Source organism: Aythya ferina (genome assembly GCF_964211825.1).
Source record: "Aythya ferina genome assembly, chromosome: 24".
Taxonomy (NCBI): Eukaryota; Metazoa; Chordata; class Aves; order Anseriformes; family Anatidae; genus Aythya; species Aythya ferina.
In genome coordinates, this window is record NC_140322.1 from 279,173 (window position 1) to 294,303 (window position 15,131).

Genomic DNA, 15,131 nt, shown 5'->3' on the forward strand with positions numbered 1-15,131 from the left:
AAATAAGAATTCCATGTGCAAACTGACAAAGTCATTCTCCTAGGTCCTGCCAAGCCCTTTGCCGTAGGCAAAGGAGCTGAGACATCCCTTAGCATCAATTTTGTTTGTTTATTTATAAAGTTCACATGTTTGATCTTTGTTTAGCAACTGTTTTCATCTCTCTGTCCAGTGGTAAGAACACAGCAGTTCTTCTCTTGAGTCAAAGAATCATGAGTTCTCTTTTTCCGGCTCTGGAAACCATCCAGCATCAGCTCTGAGCGCTCACAAGAAGTTTAGCAAGACCAAATGTTGAGAGAAAGACCACGTACCTCCACGTATCTGCAGAGAGAAAGACCACGTACCTCCAGACCTTTCATTTTTCTCCCACGCAGTTAAAAGATGGGCAGCTCTTTAAGTCATCTTAAGTTTATTATGTTTCAGAAGTTATTTATCGTGACAAATGTATTACTTTTCCTGATCTCTGGTTAATTTCGAACATAGCAAACACGACCCCAAGTTGCTCAGTCACGATACACTTGTGGTAATCTCAGCAAAATACTAACCCAGGCTGAAGAGCTTCGTTACTGCCAGTGTTAGTGAATTTATTTATTTATTTATTTATTTATTTACCATTAAACTGCATTCAGTCTCACACTATACCTACTGAGTACAGTAGACCACCACAAAACCAAGCATTTGGATGCGAGCTATTCAGCAGTTCCAGGTGAATCTTGCTGTTGCAGAGAAAATTCACCAAAGTAAAGCCCTAGAGCAGCAGTTCCCAAAGACTTGCGATCAGAATGTCTGTCAGCTTCTCACAGACCATTCACCTTTCGTTAACACTATCCCCTGCTTCACGTAAGCCATAAAAACTCTCGTTGGCATCATGGACCACCTGCGATTCACAGAGAGGAGTTTGGGAACCACTACAGTTAAACATACTCTTGATTAATGAGTCACTAAATCCACCCTTTCTCCTGGAGACTTACAGAGACAGCAAAAATGTTTAGACATTCAGCTCATACTTAGCTTTCATTGTAATGGGTGTCCAAAAGCCTTCAGGCAACCACGTCAAATGAGTTCCTTTTCTATCCCACTGAATACAAAGGTTTGTCCACTTTTCTTTTTCCTTCCATAAAAATCTCAACTGCACTCTGACAAATTGATTATACCAGCAGGCTCTCCTTGGCCTTTTAGCTACTGTATTTTGCTGCTGTTTATAAGAAAACCGATTTGAGGAAGTAATTAGAAAATCATTTCTGGATTTTCCACACCATAACTAGTAGTATGGAAACTTTTGGAAAACAGTCTGTTCTAGCCTCTTTGCAATAAAAAATGGAGTTTGAATACATGTAAAGTGTGCTCGTTGCTGAAAGAATAAACATAGACAAATCAGATCTTCTGAAATGCAAGCACCACCCCTGCATAAAATACGGAGCTACACTAACAAAATCAGGAAACCGTGTGGCCAGTTAGGTTGGCAAACATGCTTATTTCTAGCTAATTTCTAGGAACTTCAGTGAAACATCACAAAAATAAGGTGATGAGCATATAAAACAGTATTTCCATACAAGATGCCAATACTTCAAGGCCAATGCCATTAAAAAAAAAAAGAAAAGAAAAGATGAACCAGCACTTAAGATCTCCAGATCTTCATGTGGCTTGGCTGCCAATTGTGCAATCAATTGTGGATACCCCATCCCTGGAGGTGTTCAAGGCCAGGCTGGATGGGGCTTTGGCCAACCTGATCTAGCGGGTGGCATCCCTGCCTAAGCCAGGGGGTTAGAACTAGATAATCTTTGAGGTCCCTTCCAACACAAGCCATTTTGTGATTAAGCTCAGTCAAAATAGGCCAGAGTACAAACAAGAAGAAAAACATTACTCAAATATAACTGGGGTCTAGCTAAAGCCTGTTGACGTTGGAAGAGGCGGCACAGGAGAGGACGAAGAGGAGTGACAAAGCAGAATAGTCACTGCAGTACAGATTCCACTTGTCTCAGTCCTTGCAACTGAGCCCAACAGGTACTGACTGCTTTCACAATTACTACATATCATAATTTAGGTGGTTCAAATCCTAAACCACTGGAGTTCATCGCAAGAGATTTCCAGACTAATTCTCCTAGGGAACACACCAATACTTTTGGAGAGATAAGCCAGAGCTACGAAACCTAGATTCACATCAAGTTCATAATTATTTGGATGAGAGCCGTCCTTGAGAACAGGGAGAATGCAGTGGTCAGAGATAGACATGAAACGTTCAGCCTCACCTAGCTCCCCTCAAGTTCTCCCCATTGCTCACAGACAGCAGCTACACAGAACTGTTTGGGAATGGGCTCCATAGCTTTCACTGAAGCCAAAATCCATCCATTTCTTGCTAGGACATCCAGTAAGAACCTTCCGCACCAGACTGGGTACCTGAAATGCCTTAAAACAACATCTAGCAAAAAATAGAAAGGTTATCAGCTGGATGAAAGCAGCACTTGCAGCAAATTTTAATTATATAAAATATTTATTGTACATCCTAGGACGATTGTTTGTGCTCTTCAGGACAAACACCATCTTCGTAGCTGAACACCATTCCCTTTCTGTACGCTCTTCACACAAAGAGCATGTTACCTTGCTTTACAGTCCACACGATTGCATTTTGTGGAACTATGTGACCAAACCGAAACAAGGTAACTGGAAATCTCATTGCAAAACCCAGCTCTGATCACAGACCTCCTGGTCAGTAAAATAATACAGGGATACAAGCATGTAATCCTACCCAGGGTTTAATTGCTGGATTTCCTACTCCTTCGAGCACAGCCATTGCTTTCCTGCACACGCTCGAACCCAGATGATAGCATCCCAGATTACAGGCTCCAGGAACGTCTTCTGGATTCCACACATTTCCTTTCAAAAACAAAATGAGACCCAAGATGCACCTCAAACACTCACAAGACAGACAAGAGATTGACATGATAACGCTTAGGAAGTTTTCTTCAAAACTTCCACTAGCAGCTGGTGGTCTCTGCCCTGGAGACCTAATACCTACTTACACTCAGATTAAAAGCAGGGGTGTATGGTGTTTACCACAACTAGTTTAGACATACTTACAAGCTAAAGACAGTGAGGAACCAGGGCTGAAACTCAGAATAAGAGCACCAAAATCCACAATCCAAGATTTCTGTAGAGACGTGAATTCAGTCTCGACTCTTGAAATGCCTAGTTTTAGTGGATTATTTGGGTGTAAACAAGTTTAAAAATATATATATTTTTGGATGTATTTTTAATCAAATTTTCCAGTTTAACTTTGAGTATCTAGTGTTCTGGAGAAAAACAAGCTATCAAAATGTATATTCTTAAGTGTTTATACTTAAGAATGTGGAAACCTGAAAGGGGGATCAGAGGGGAACACAAACCTTTCCAAAGTTTCTGTAGGAGAATTTAATGTTTTTCAACTTGTTCTGTTCCTTTGTTACGGGGCATTACAGCTAGTAATAACATAAAAAACAGCATGTATTCTGCCTTAAGTAAAAACAGAAGGCCAAAAATTGAGAGTATAATTAACTATAAACTTATCCTGAAGTTTAGCACACCACATTCATGTCATAGCTTACACATACAGGAACTTAGTCTTCAAAAACAATAGAAAATCTGCTTGGTAGTGAAAATATAATTTTATTTTTAACAATAGCTGCCAGCAGTATACTGGTATATCTGTAAAAGACGTTCAAGAGAGTGAAAGACATAAGCAAACTACAATAAATTGTATCAACTCTTCAAGTATTTCTGCAAACAATGCTCCAATTCTTGATATCTTGTCTTGGGAGTCTCTATAACCTATTCTGCTCCACTCTTCTCCCATCCTCACACCTCCTCCCTCCAGAAACAAAATGTAATAGTGGCACAGGTTCTGAGGCAGATTACATATTTTTCACTTGGAATAAAGCTTTCTTCTGAAGATATTAATTGGATGTGTTCAGATAGTATTCTGAGTGGCAAAGAGTAAAAAAAAAAGTTGACTGTACTTAGCCACTTTTTGTTCTACATTAAGATAGGCATCAGTGGGTTTGGCTCAGGCATCTTCAATTTATTCATGTCTGTGTTCCTTTGATATGAAATGCTAATTTGCTACTTTAGCATAAAAACTTGATTACATCTCTCTTCTTATCATGGAACTGCACGCAACTCTCAATCAGTTTAGACATGCCCATTGCGGAAAAAACACCAATTTTATGGGAAAATGCAAACGTACAAGCTACATGGCTGTGACTGTCAATGAGGGACATTTACAGAGACCAGCAGTGAACAGTAAATGGATAGGAAAGTTCTGGAGTGCATGAAACTGTTTCAGAAGTTCGCATGCCTCTTGTTCAACAGGCAGCTGGGTACGCATAAGAAATCTCTTCAAGCAATAAAGCTTTGTTAAGAAAAAAATCATGCACATTCTATAGTCTGGTCTCCCACACAAAACCAGGGTGAAGATGATGGATTTTCCCTTTATGTTCAGGAAACAGAAGTCACCTGTTTTAATGGAAAATTAAGAATATTTCAGCTTGAGAATAGAGCAAGTTATTCAGCATGCTAATACATGCAACCAACTTGCAAACTGGAATGCCTACTTGAAAGGGTAACTGCTGTTTTTAAATTGTAGAAGGGGCTAGAAGCATCATTTTAAATTTAAACAGGGGGTAGATTAATTGCTGTTTGATGAAATTAAAAATGCATTTAAAGATCAGATTGTAAACAAGTTGACAGAAGTCAAGAATTTACATAGTTATGAAAGGGCTTTTTTAATTAATGTGGGGCTGGTGATTGGGGCCAGATGAAAGTGCTCTACCCACACCAGACGCTAAGGCTGGTACACACCACCCTAGCTATACTGTGCTGCTCCGAAAAGATCACCTACAAAGGTGAAAGCAGCTCACCCTCCATTAGATTCCTGGACTCTGCTAAAGCCAGCAAGAGGCTGGCCAGCTTCTGCCACAACACAATAAAGCTGTGCAATAGGAAGCCAGAAAGTAACCAATTCCTTTCACGTTGGACAGTTAACAGCTATCATATGGTAATCGCCTTAGAAATTACTAACCTGGCCCTCATTTGAATTACACCTATAAGGGAAAGGCTCTAACACTCAACACTACATTGTACTGAGATAAAAAATACATTACTTACAGCAAGAGCTTCAACTTTGTTTACAAGCTTTCAGACACAATCATTAAAATATTTAATGCTGAATATAATGTATTACAAGTGTTTGAAGATTGCCTAAAAAGTAGAGAGAATATATTACCTACACAAGACAACATGTCTGGTGTTTCAACAAGTTAAGTATTTGTGTGCATTGATATGCAGGCAGCACACACACTAGAGAACTGCATGAAAGCATTTTCATGTTCATATGCACAGAGTTGTCTGGTGTATTGAAGCGTGCACACGACGGCTAATTTGCTTTCATAAAGAGCAAGGCCTGATTACTACAACCTCAGACAGCTTCTAAGGGCCATCATGATATAGGTTTTAAAGCAGGGTTAAAAATTTAACAAAACTATGCCCACAATTACATTGCTTCCTATACTGTTTTTAAAGGTTAACTACAGGATGGCAAGGAGCACCAAAATAATGAAGGCTTTTTTTTCTTGTTTATTTTTTTTGTTTGTTTGTTTGTTTTAAACCTCTATATATCATTAAAAAAAACTTTTCTCTAACAAAAGAACATGTCATTCCTTTTTCTAGATGCCACGTATCAAAGACTGAACCCCTACAAAGGATTAGTATGGCTGAGAAACTTTATTCAGGATGAGAATGTGACGTTAGAATACAGTAATTATTAAAAGGCTACAATTAATTCTTCCTAACCAGGTCACCCTGCAGAACTTACTTTCTGTGCCTCAACACTCCTGTAGTAAGTTATAATAGGGTCTAGATGTATCTATGGTTGTCTTAGAAAGACATGTAACAGGATTGTTAATTGCCTTTATATTGCAATTCTAGTTCTAGGAAGGCAAGACAAGGCACCACAAGCCATGTATACAAATACAGATCTTTTACTCTAATTTTTCTATGTCAAGCTAACATCATGGGTATATAAAGTAGCAAAAGCAGGATGCTTAGAAAAGTCAGGCTGGTTTTCATAAAACCAGTGCTTACCAAAAAAAAATAGTGTATAAAAGTGTTTATGTGAGCATTTTTATGTTATTGCATAATGTTAAGTATTCCAAGAACAACCTAACAGGAATAGCACTTTCCAGCTTCTAAAATCAGTTAAATATAAAAGTATCTTTACAAAAAAAATAGGTATAAGTCTAGCTTTCTTTGGAGTTGTTTATGATGGCCTTTTAAAAAATAACCTAGCAATTTATTTCATGCATCAAAATTTCTTAAACAAGAAAACTATTCACCTGGTTTAGAAATATTTGAAAATTGATTTTAAAAAAATGCAGTGCTATTCCTCAGTGTTGCTGTAAAAAGATTATGTATAGTAGTGCAATGATTACGATTATGCAAAGTTGCAATCCAGGTACACAGACAAGCAATCAGGATAAATTCAATGTACGGACTCATTTCCACGCACCATTTCTTTACAAGAGAAATTAATAAGTTTCCTTTCAAAAAAGAAAAAGGAATACTATAATTTAAGGCAAATGTTATCTTTAAAGGTCACTTTAGCTTTCTTCAGGAAAAAAAAAAAATAGCTTAAGAAAGTTCCCAGAAAGTTCCAACTTTAACGGCTGTCAGTGTTCAGTTTTATATCACTAATCATTGCACTGCTATTCACCATATACAGTAGCTACCTATCAACTATGACACTAATGTTTACATGTTTTGTTTACGACAAAGATTTAAGTAAATATCACCAGAAAGACCTATACAAAATAAAGGCTCTTAACTACCAAAAAGAAAGCCACTTGCAATTTTTAAGGTGAACAGATGGCAAGCATCCAATTCTTTTGGTTTCATGATGTTAAAGGGCATCCTGACAGTTATTCGCTGCAACTCAGAACTTGGGGCAAGTGTAAGCTGATGTGTTTTGTGTTTTTTGTTGTTTTTTTTTTTAAATCTCAAACTCTTGAAGACATAGCTAAATGCTAGCTCTGAACTGTGAGCTTCTGGCTATAGTGCATAAGCCTAGATTCAAACTTCCTGATGTTCGAGGTCATTCAAATCCAAGTCTCACATCTGAGTCCATTCTCAGCCATCACTGTGATTGCAAATCCAAGAGAAATGTGTGTGTGTGTGTGTGTTTTGTTTTTAAAAAGCCAAATATTCCACACATGGCTTTTCTGGGTAAGTTCCCTTCTACATGCAAAGAGGATAGACGAACAGGTACAGGTCAATGTGTTGTAGATACGACAACTGTGTATAAATCTTCTGGAAAAGCAATAAATTCCAAAATACATAAATATTCCTGGTACCATATAGCAAGACAGTATCCTAGACCATTTCATAGACAGGGATCAAATGTTTGCAAGGAAAAGTAGCAGGGGCAAGGTAACTCTTCTTGCTAAAGAATCCAGAGTTATCCCAGTGCAACATTAACATAACTGAGTTAATGATATTCAGACTTGCTATGAAAAGAGGTAAGGAAAAACAAGGCTATAATTAAGTCTGCAAACTTTAGGTAATTACTGTACCTGGTCTATCCACCATTAACTTTGAATAACTGCAAGTTCATGCAAAAAAAATGCTATCTTATATGGAAAGAGCAGTCTGTTAGAAGCATTGTTATGGAATATGTAAGAAGTCATCTCTTTTGCAAGTGTTGTTTACTTAGTGAGTCTCTTGGCTACATCACTGTAAGCTATTTCAATTTCTTTGTCTCCAGGACAGGTATTAGTGAATTCATCCCTGCTATAAGCATTTGTCAGGTATCTCCAAATCCCTGTCATTTCCTTGGGAATCTCAAAGTTGCGGTATTTTTTGGCCACCACCTAGAACAATAACAAAAAAAGATAAATGTATACATTTCAGCATAAACAACTTTTCCATCCCTCATCACTCTCTTGCTATGTAACCCTTCCAACATGCTCAGAGTCACTTCTCAATTCTGCAGAACCTGCCCCTCTGGGATATGCCTGGACCTGGCAGCATACTGCCTCACATAGTCTTTAATTTGTCCTCTCCAAAGTAAATACTTCCGCATCCAGGCAAAAGCTTAATCTGTGGCTCCATCTGCAGTACAAAACTGACAAAGATCATTGGAGTGAGTGAAAAGAAGCCAACCCATGACTACATAGGCACATCTTCACTCCCACAGTTTTCCTGTGCTACTTCCTCCTTTCTACACCTCTGAACTGGCTTTTTTTCCTTTTACTTCCTGCATCGAGGTATTTACACTATTACTGTTAGAGCAGTTTTCCCTACCTGTATAAGAAGAGGACATGCACTTCAACATTACCTGGTCACACGACGTTCAATTTCCTTCTTCTACCTCATTCGTTTACATATTGCAACTTCCTCCTGTGACCATATTGGTCAGCACAGTAAAACAGGATTTAGCTTGTCCCATTGTATCATCTACTACCTGACTTGTCTATTGGTTTACACCTTCATAGAATTCAGCTGCTCTACTCCTAAAGCCTTTGTGAACAGTACCTTCACATACTGTTAATATTGCAGTTAAATTTACATGGGAGCATGGTTGAAATGAATTGGACTCCAGAATGTCATAAGACTATAAGCATTTTTTTCCTTAATTGTCATGTAACTACATACAAGTCATTTACCTTGACAATGTGTAGTTTGGGTAGCAGGTTGCAGTCTGCTAGTGTCATCTCATTGCCATCCAAAAACTTGCGAGTAGAAATTGTAATATCTTCCATGCTATTCTCATCTATTTCATCAGGAAGAGGAGAGTTCAGATACTCATCCAGTTTCTGGAGGGTTTTCAAGAGGCCACGTTCTAAGGCTATTGAAGAAGGAATAGCTTTAAGAACAAAAAGAAAGCCAAACCACAGCAAGCAAATTTCAAAGCAAATTAACATTTGGGATATTGATACCGGTACCAGACCTGAAATACAAAATCCACATCACTGTGGTACCCAGAAGAGATTATACAATGAAGGATTTCTAATCCTTGCACAATTTTGGTGACAACACCTCTGCTGGAACTGCAATTGCAGTCACTTGAAACACTAGTAACAATGAAACAGAACTAGAGTCTCTTAAATATCACGCTGATACAGGTTATCTCAAAGTTAGTTTATATACGAGCTTGCACTAATTTGTAGCACTGTAAGACTATTCACAAATGTTTATTTTTGGATTAAAAAGTGGCTTATGTCAGTTTCTTAAGACCCTTCCTAACTGGCTTAAATTGTAGTTAGAATTAAGTTAAGCTACATAATCTGTTTAATGTCACATGCTCAGCTAAGAGGCACAACTAAGCATGCAGACTACCCAGGTTTTTGAAACACAGCAGCAGAGGGCAGCATAACCCATAAAAACAAAAAATATTTCTCATTAAGAATATTTGCAAATATTTTGGAGCTCTCTGACTGAAATAGAGCAGAAAGGCATTCTGATTCCCTGAATGAAGTTTTCCCCTCAAACTACATTGACCATAAAAGATTTGTACTGAATGACTTTAAGTCCTAACTGCACATTCTTTAACTCTTATTAACCTCGCACCTTCCATCTCTTATGTTCTCTCCACATTGAAGTGTCTTAATTCTTCACATAAACTGAAATAAACTAAGCTCAATTCATCAGTGTGAATAGGAGCACTCAGTCACAGAAAGGTCAAATATCAAGCGTGCAGTAAGGCCTCATCACTGGACTGGAACTCGGTCACTGCATGGAATTTGGTTCTGGATGTTAAAATCATTACTGCTTAGTTCAAGACTTTTGAATAGCTGTTGCAGAGAGAAATTTCAGTGTTAGGGACTTGTACAACACATGCACACCCTATTAAAATATCCTGCTTGTAAGAAAAGTGGACGGAACGGTTCTTTTTAAAACAAGCTTTAAGAGACTTGAAGGGGTGCAAGAATGGAGTGAAGTCCTTCTCCCACCCATTCTCCTCTGCCATACATAGAAGGACATGCTTAGTATAAGGGTCTAAGAGGAGACACAGAAGCATGTAATGAGCTTTAAAGTTCTTCATGTTTCCATCCTTTCCCAGTCTTACTGGGAAATAAACCATTTTATCTTGAAGAGTGAGACCTTTCACATAGCTCTGAACAACACAAGAATATAATAATGCAAGTACGGCTATCAGCCCTCCAGTGACATACCTTCGTTAGCCTCTGGTCTAGAGTTTTTTATAAATGCAGAAAATTTGGCAAATATATCCATTCCAGCAGTGTTTGATTCTGGGTGCTTTGGAGAAAGTTTTAGGTACCTAAGAAGTAAAAATAAGTAGATCTACAGCACATTCAGCAGAATGACGATCATCATACATTAACTAGCACAAAATGACTTTTTTTTTTTAATATTCTATATCACATACATTTACCAATTTATCCATTTTCAGATTTATGTGGAGAACTTGCTTCTTATGTGCATTATCACACTTCTATTTAAGTTCAAGATTTTTAACTCTAACTTACCAGAGGAAAAACAAAGCACATTTCTGCCTTCTGATTCAAACATTTGCTTTAAACAGTGTTTGAAACAGACAATAGCAACAAGAACAAGCTCCTTTATTCTAGCATAGCTGTGTTGCCAACAGGACAGATCAAACAGGTAGAAAATGAAATATACTCTTGCCCATTTTCTGTTTGCAGGAGATTTTTTTTTTCCAAGTTATTATCAGTTGTCCCAGAAAATCATGGACCCCAAACCTTTCAACAAAAAAGTAAAGTCTTGCCAAGCTTTAAAGACAGAACAGTTCATTCTGCTAAAGACGGTGTCTGCATTTTGCCACTGTCTCCCAGTTGAGGTAGAAGAAAGCAAACAGTTAAGAGAAACCTCAAACACATTTCCCATGTCTGTGCTGTTTTATTTAATTATCTCAAGAAGCGTTCAGTATTTTCAACTACACTTCCCAAATAGTAAATACTCTATCTCCAGGTTTCATCATCATGCCCCATATGAAGGAATTTTTACAAAAATATTTCCAATTTGCTTTTAGCAATCATTTCTGTACAATTACCAACTGTCAATCTGCTTATAAAAAGCTGGAAAGAATAATGAAAAAAATAGTATTAAATACAAAGTTCACTGATACTCCTGGTGAGAACAAGAAAATTACAAGTTTTTAGAAGCTTACATAACACCTTACTTCTAGAAGAAAGATTGCCCTTACAAGCCTCCAAAAGGAGGTGACATCTTAAAAATCAATTTCTACCATGGTTCATTACTGAGTCAGGGCTACGTTTTGTATAACAGGCTCATCTTAATTTACATTATTTGGACACACCATCAGAATGGCCTGCCATAGTCATCAAAAGGGAAAGTCATTTAGTCTGAAAAACTGCAGGTGACAGGAAGGGTGACAGGACTAAGAAAGGACAATTTTAAAATAAGTAAATGTCTTTCAATATAAAAGATGGAAGAGCTGGAGGGACAAAAGGTATGACAAACAAGAGCTCCAAGCTATTATTGAAATCTAAGCTGCAGTTTACTGATGCTGAAGAACTTATTGTTTCAGTGCAGAAAACCCCTGAGAACACTCCATCTAATCTAAGGTGAGAAATCATTTTAAAACTTACTTTGGTGGAGCCAAAACGTCTTCCAGGAACTCTTCAATCTTATTCACATCTGTTTTCACCTCACCATTATAAGTTATGAAGGGTGGATGAGTGCCTGGAGCCAAATTTTGAAGGTCTGCTGGTTTTCTAGGGTGAAATACAAACAAATACAAAGGTAAGCTTGGGACACACATTACCCTATCTTTCAATGATAGGGTCTCAAAAGCAGTGTGTGAGGTTTTCCAGTCCTTGGCATTTCAGAAAATATATCACCAGTTTTCTTAAAAAAAAAAAAAAAAAAAAAAAAAAAAAGTTTAAAACTTAGTTAATATTTTCTTTAACAATTAATTTAAAGTGCTTAAAAACTACTGCTTTCTCCTACCTTCTGGTTACCTACTTTTCCTCAAGTCAATTGTATAATGTTGAATAGTGTGGCTGGGATTAGGTCTTATGTGCTATTACCACCCCCCAATACTTACACGCTCCTTCCCAGCGTATGCAGTACAGAGTTTATACAGAGTGTAATCTGCTATCAGTGATAATCCTCCCTCATTACACGTGGCTTCTCTGGAAATAAGCAATGCAGGAAGAGCACTACATATAAGCTATCTACTTGCACCCACTCTCCAACTCTAGACAAGGTGAGGTGCTTAAGAACCATGTTTAAAAATGACACCTGCAGCTTCCTCCAGTGGAAAAAAAAATACAAATAATATCAGCACACTTAGACAAGGGGAGGAGAATCCATGACGTTACCATAACAAAACCCAAGAGAAAAGCAGAACCACGCTTAAAATACTTAAGACATTTCCATGCAAGTCAGTTTTGGTGATACCTCTTGCTATTGGAAGACTGACTCCAGCTCCTTTTATACCAATTCTTACCAAGCTAAGCCAGTCAAATGCAATTTGCTCTTCTCTCCTCTAATGTGCCTTGATGTTGTAGTGACGAGTGACAGGCATTACTTCAGGGGTCTGGATGGCAGCTGCACATACACACCTAACTACTCGTTCACCCCTAAATGCCTAACTCACTCTGTAATGTAAAGCTCTCACATAGGCCTTAGCAGCAGGTCTACATGCAAAGCTGGAGTCAATTCAGCAACGTGATGTGGATTCATTAGAAGCTGTAGAATCCAAAACAGACTAAAAAGCTGCACTTTTTCTCCCAGTAAACCATTATATTGTTGGTTAGTCCCATGATGACTGCAGCAATCTCAGTGTAGGCAGAAATACAGTTACAGTACCACTCGGCACGACAGTGGCAGCACCTCCCTCTGATGAAGCTACTGACTGCAGCCCAGAAGACTATCAGAAGAACAAATACTGAATGCTCAAAGAACCTTTTCACATTGTAAAGGGCAGGATGCAATTCCTAGCTCCTCAGACCACCCCTGTGTACTAATATCTGACAGTGGAGGCACAAGGGTGCACCTACATTTCTGGCAAGTTAACCAGAGCACCCACTAGATGACGACTACCACCTCTTGCTAATGCGCTGGATGAGGAACAACAAACGATACCCAAATCGAGCAAAAAGTTTGCTAAGAAAAAGTTACCCCTTCGTTACTGTTTGAACAAATCCAAGCTGGAGCATCACCCTTGACCTGGTCTGTACTTCGCACAGCGCGGCCGTGACTCTGGAGCCGGACCTGCTGCGTACTGGAAAGCCTCCAGACCACACAGGGCAGGGAAACCAGCCCACCACAGCCACGGCCAGCCTGGTCGGCATGGGAAAGCTTCCAGGGACAGCACTCAAACTGTCCACACACACAGGTACGAGCCTGTCCTGTGGAAACCTACCTTCCACGTTCTTACAAGATTTGGATTTCCTGCCAGGACTTCGTGTCCTGCCCACTACCGAACCAAACGGCACTTGGGACGGCTATCAGCACTTGGCTGAACATGTAAAACCTGCATGAGACAATGGATTTTCATACTTAAGAAAATTAACTTCCCTGCTTTTAGCCAGGTGACAAAAGTCAGATGTTAATACAAGAATTTAACCATTTTCAATCAATTGTTAAGCTTCCAAGAAGTTCCTTCTCACTATGAGTTGTCATTGCCCTCTCACTGTTAGGGCTTAAAGTCTGTCATAGGCTAATGCTCCAACCTTAGCTTAACACTTCATTTAAATACAGCTTTGTAACCCACAACAATTACAGGAAGTCATTGTGGCTCACTTCCAATTTTGCATCTTGCCTAGATAACATTCCTCAAAAGGAATATAACTTTAAAAACTGACACAGGCAAGACCTCCAGATTTGTACTAATGCTATCAAAGGAAAGACTGAATTTCAGAAGCAAACTAGTCTAATGAACTAAACAAAGAAGTTTTCCGGAGAATCAGAGTGCATCTCAAGGATACCAGAACATCTCATTGACCCCTCCTGCCACTCCAGTCGCACCATCTGCATCTTTCAAAGACAGCAGAGATTAACATACCGCAGCCAAAGCCTAGACATTAATACTGGCTTCGACTTCCAGTTTGCTGCTCTTGGCAGTAGACATTAAACAAACCCTGGCTAACCACATACAAGCCACAGCTTCTCGAGCACCGTAAGTACACGGGAATATCCTTAAAAGGCTGTGAGCACAACTTCCCTTAAAGAACACCATTAAGATATATAGTGAAGGTTATTTCAGATATGAAATTGGGCAGTTTAAAGCAATTCCAGGATAGTTAGTACCTGCCCCAAAGCATGCTGAGGTATTTGGAGGTAGGACCACATACTTAAGTATCTGCCTATCACTAGCTAATTAAATGGGCAAACTCTTTAACATCAGAGCTCAGCTACAGAATAGCTACAAACATCTTGTGGCTTTGCCACAAGCCAGAATAACAATCAGTGTTTCAGTAATTTCTTGAAGATCAGACAAAAGCCATCCCCCAAATTTAATACGCTCTACTGCGATGTGTAATTTAGACAAGTATTCAAACAAGTGTCTGAAGAGTTAACTTAAAAAAAAAAAAAAAAAAGCAAGGAAAAAAAAACAACACAGGAAACACATCTCCAGTTCCTAAGTTGCTGAAGTTGCATTCACCTCTGAGCAGTCTTTAGTATTTACTAAACTCTTTATTTAATTGTTGTCTGTCAACATAATTGTAAAACTACACAATCAAGATGTTTAAAATAGGATTTCAAAACTTAACTGAATGCAACCTGGCCCTGAGTGTTGTGACAAGCCCAACAATGTCCTGTGACTGGTTTACGTACTGTAACTGCTCTAGTCACCAGAACAAGTCAGATCTCTGAGCTCTGAAATGCTGCTTCTGCAAAGGGGAAGAATGAAGTCTCTGTCTGGCTGAACAGAAGCAAGAAACACATTATTTCTTTGAAAGAGCTGTGCTTCCCTCTTCATTTGCCTATGTGCATGTTTTGTCCTAATAGTAGAGCCGATGACTGCAAAACTCTTGTTAGCACAGTACGATGTTCAATGCAAGCATAGAAGGGAAAAATACATGCTATAAAGTCAATCAGAACAGACTCATTTTTTCCTGTGTCCCAAAGTATTAACTTGTGAACTTTTGTATCCA

The 15,131-nt window shown here is 38.6% G+C and overlaps 1 protein-coding gene across 2 annotated transcripts in view; it reads right to left on the bottom strand.

Moving 5' to 3' along the window:
- Positions 1–3,619: 3,619 nt before the first annotated feature.
- Positions 3,620–15,131, bottom strand: part of CLIC4 (chloride intracellular channel 4) — a 29,272-nt gene continuing 17,760 nt past the window's right edge. For both annotated transcript variants that reach the window (XM_084496876.1, XM_084496875.1), the window contains 4 exons: positions 11,616–11,741; positions 10,197–10,303; positions 8,688–8,869; positions 3,620–7,892 (listed from right to left, as the gene is read on the bottom strand). In XM_084496876.1, coding sequence (XP_084353002.1) covers positions 7,728–7,892; positions 8,688–8,869; positions 10,197–10,303; positions 11,616–11,741 — 580 coding nt within the window. In that variant the 3' untranslated portion in view covers positions 3,620–7,727. The remainder of the gene's footprint in view (positions 7,893–8,687; positions 8,870–10,196; positions 10,304–11,615; positions 11,742–15,131) is intronic.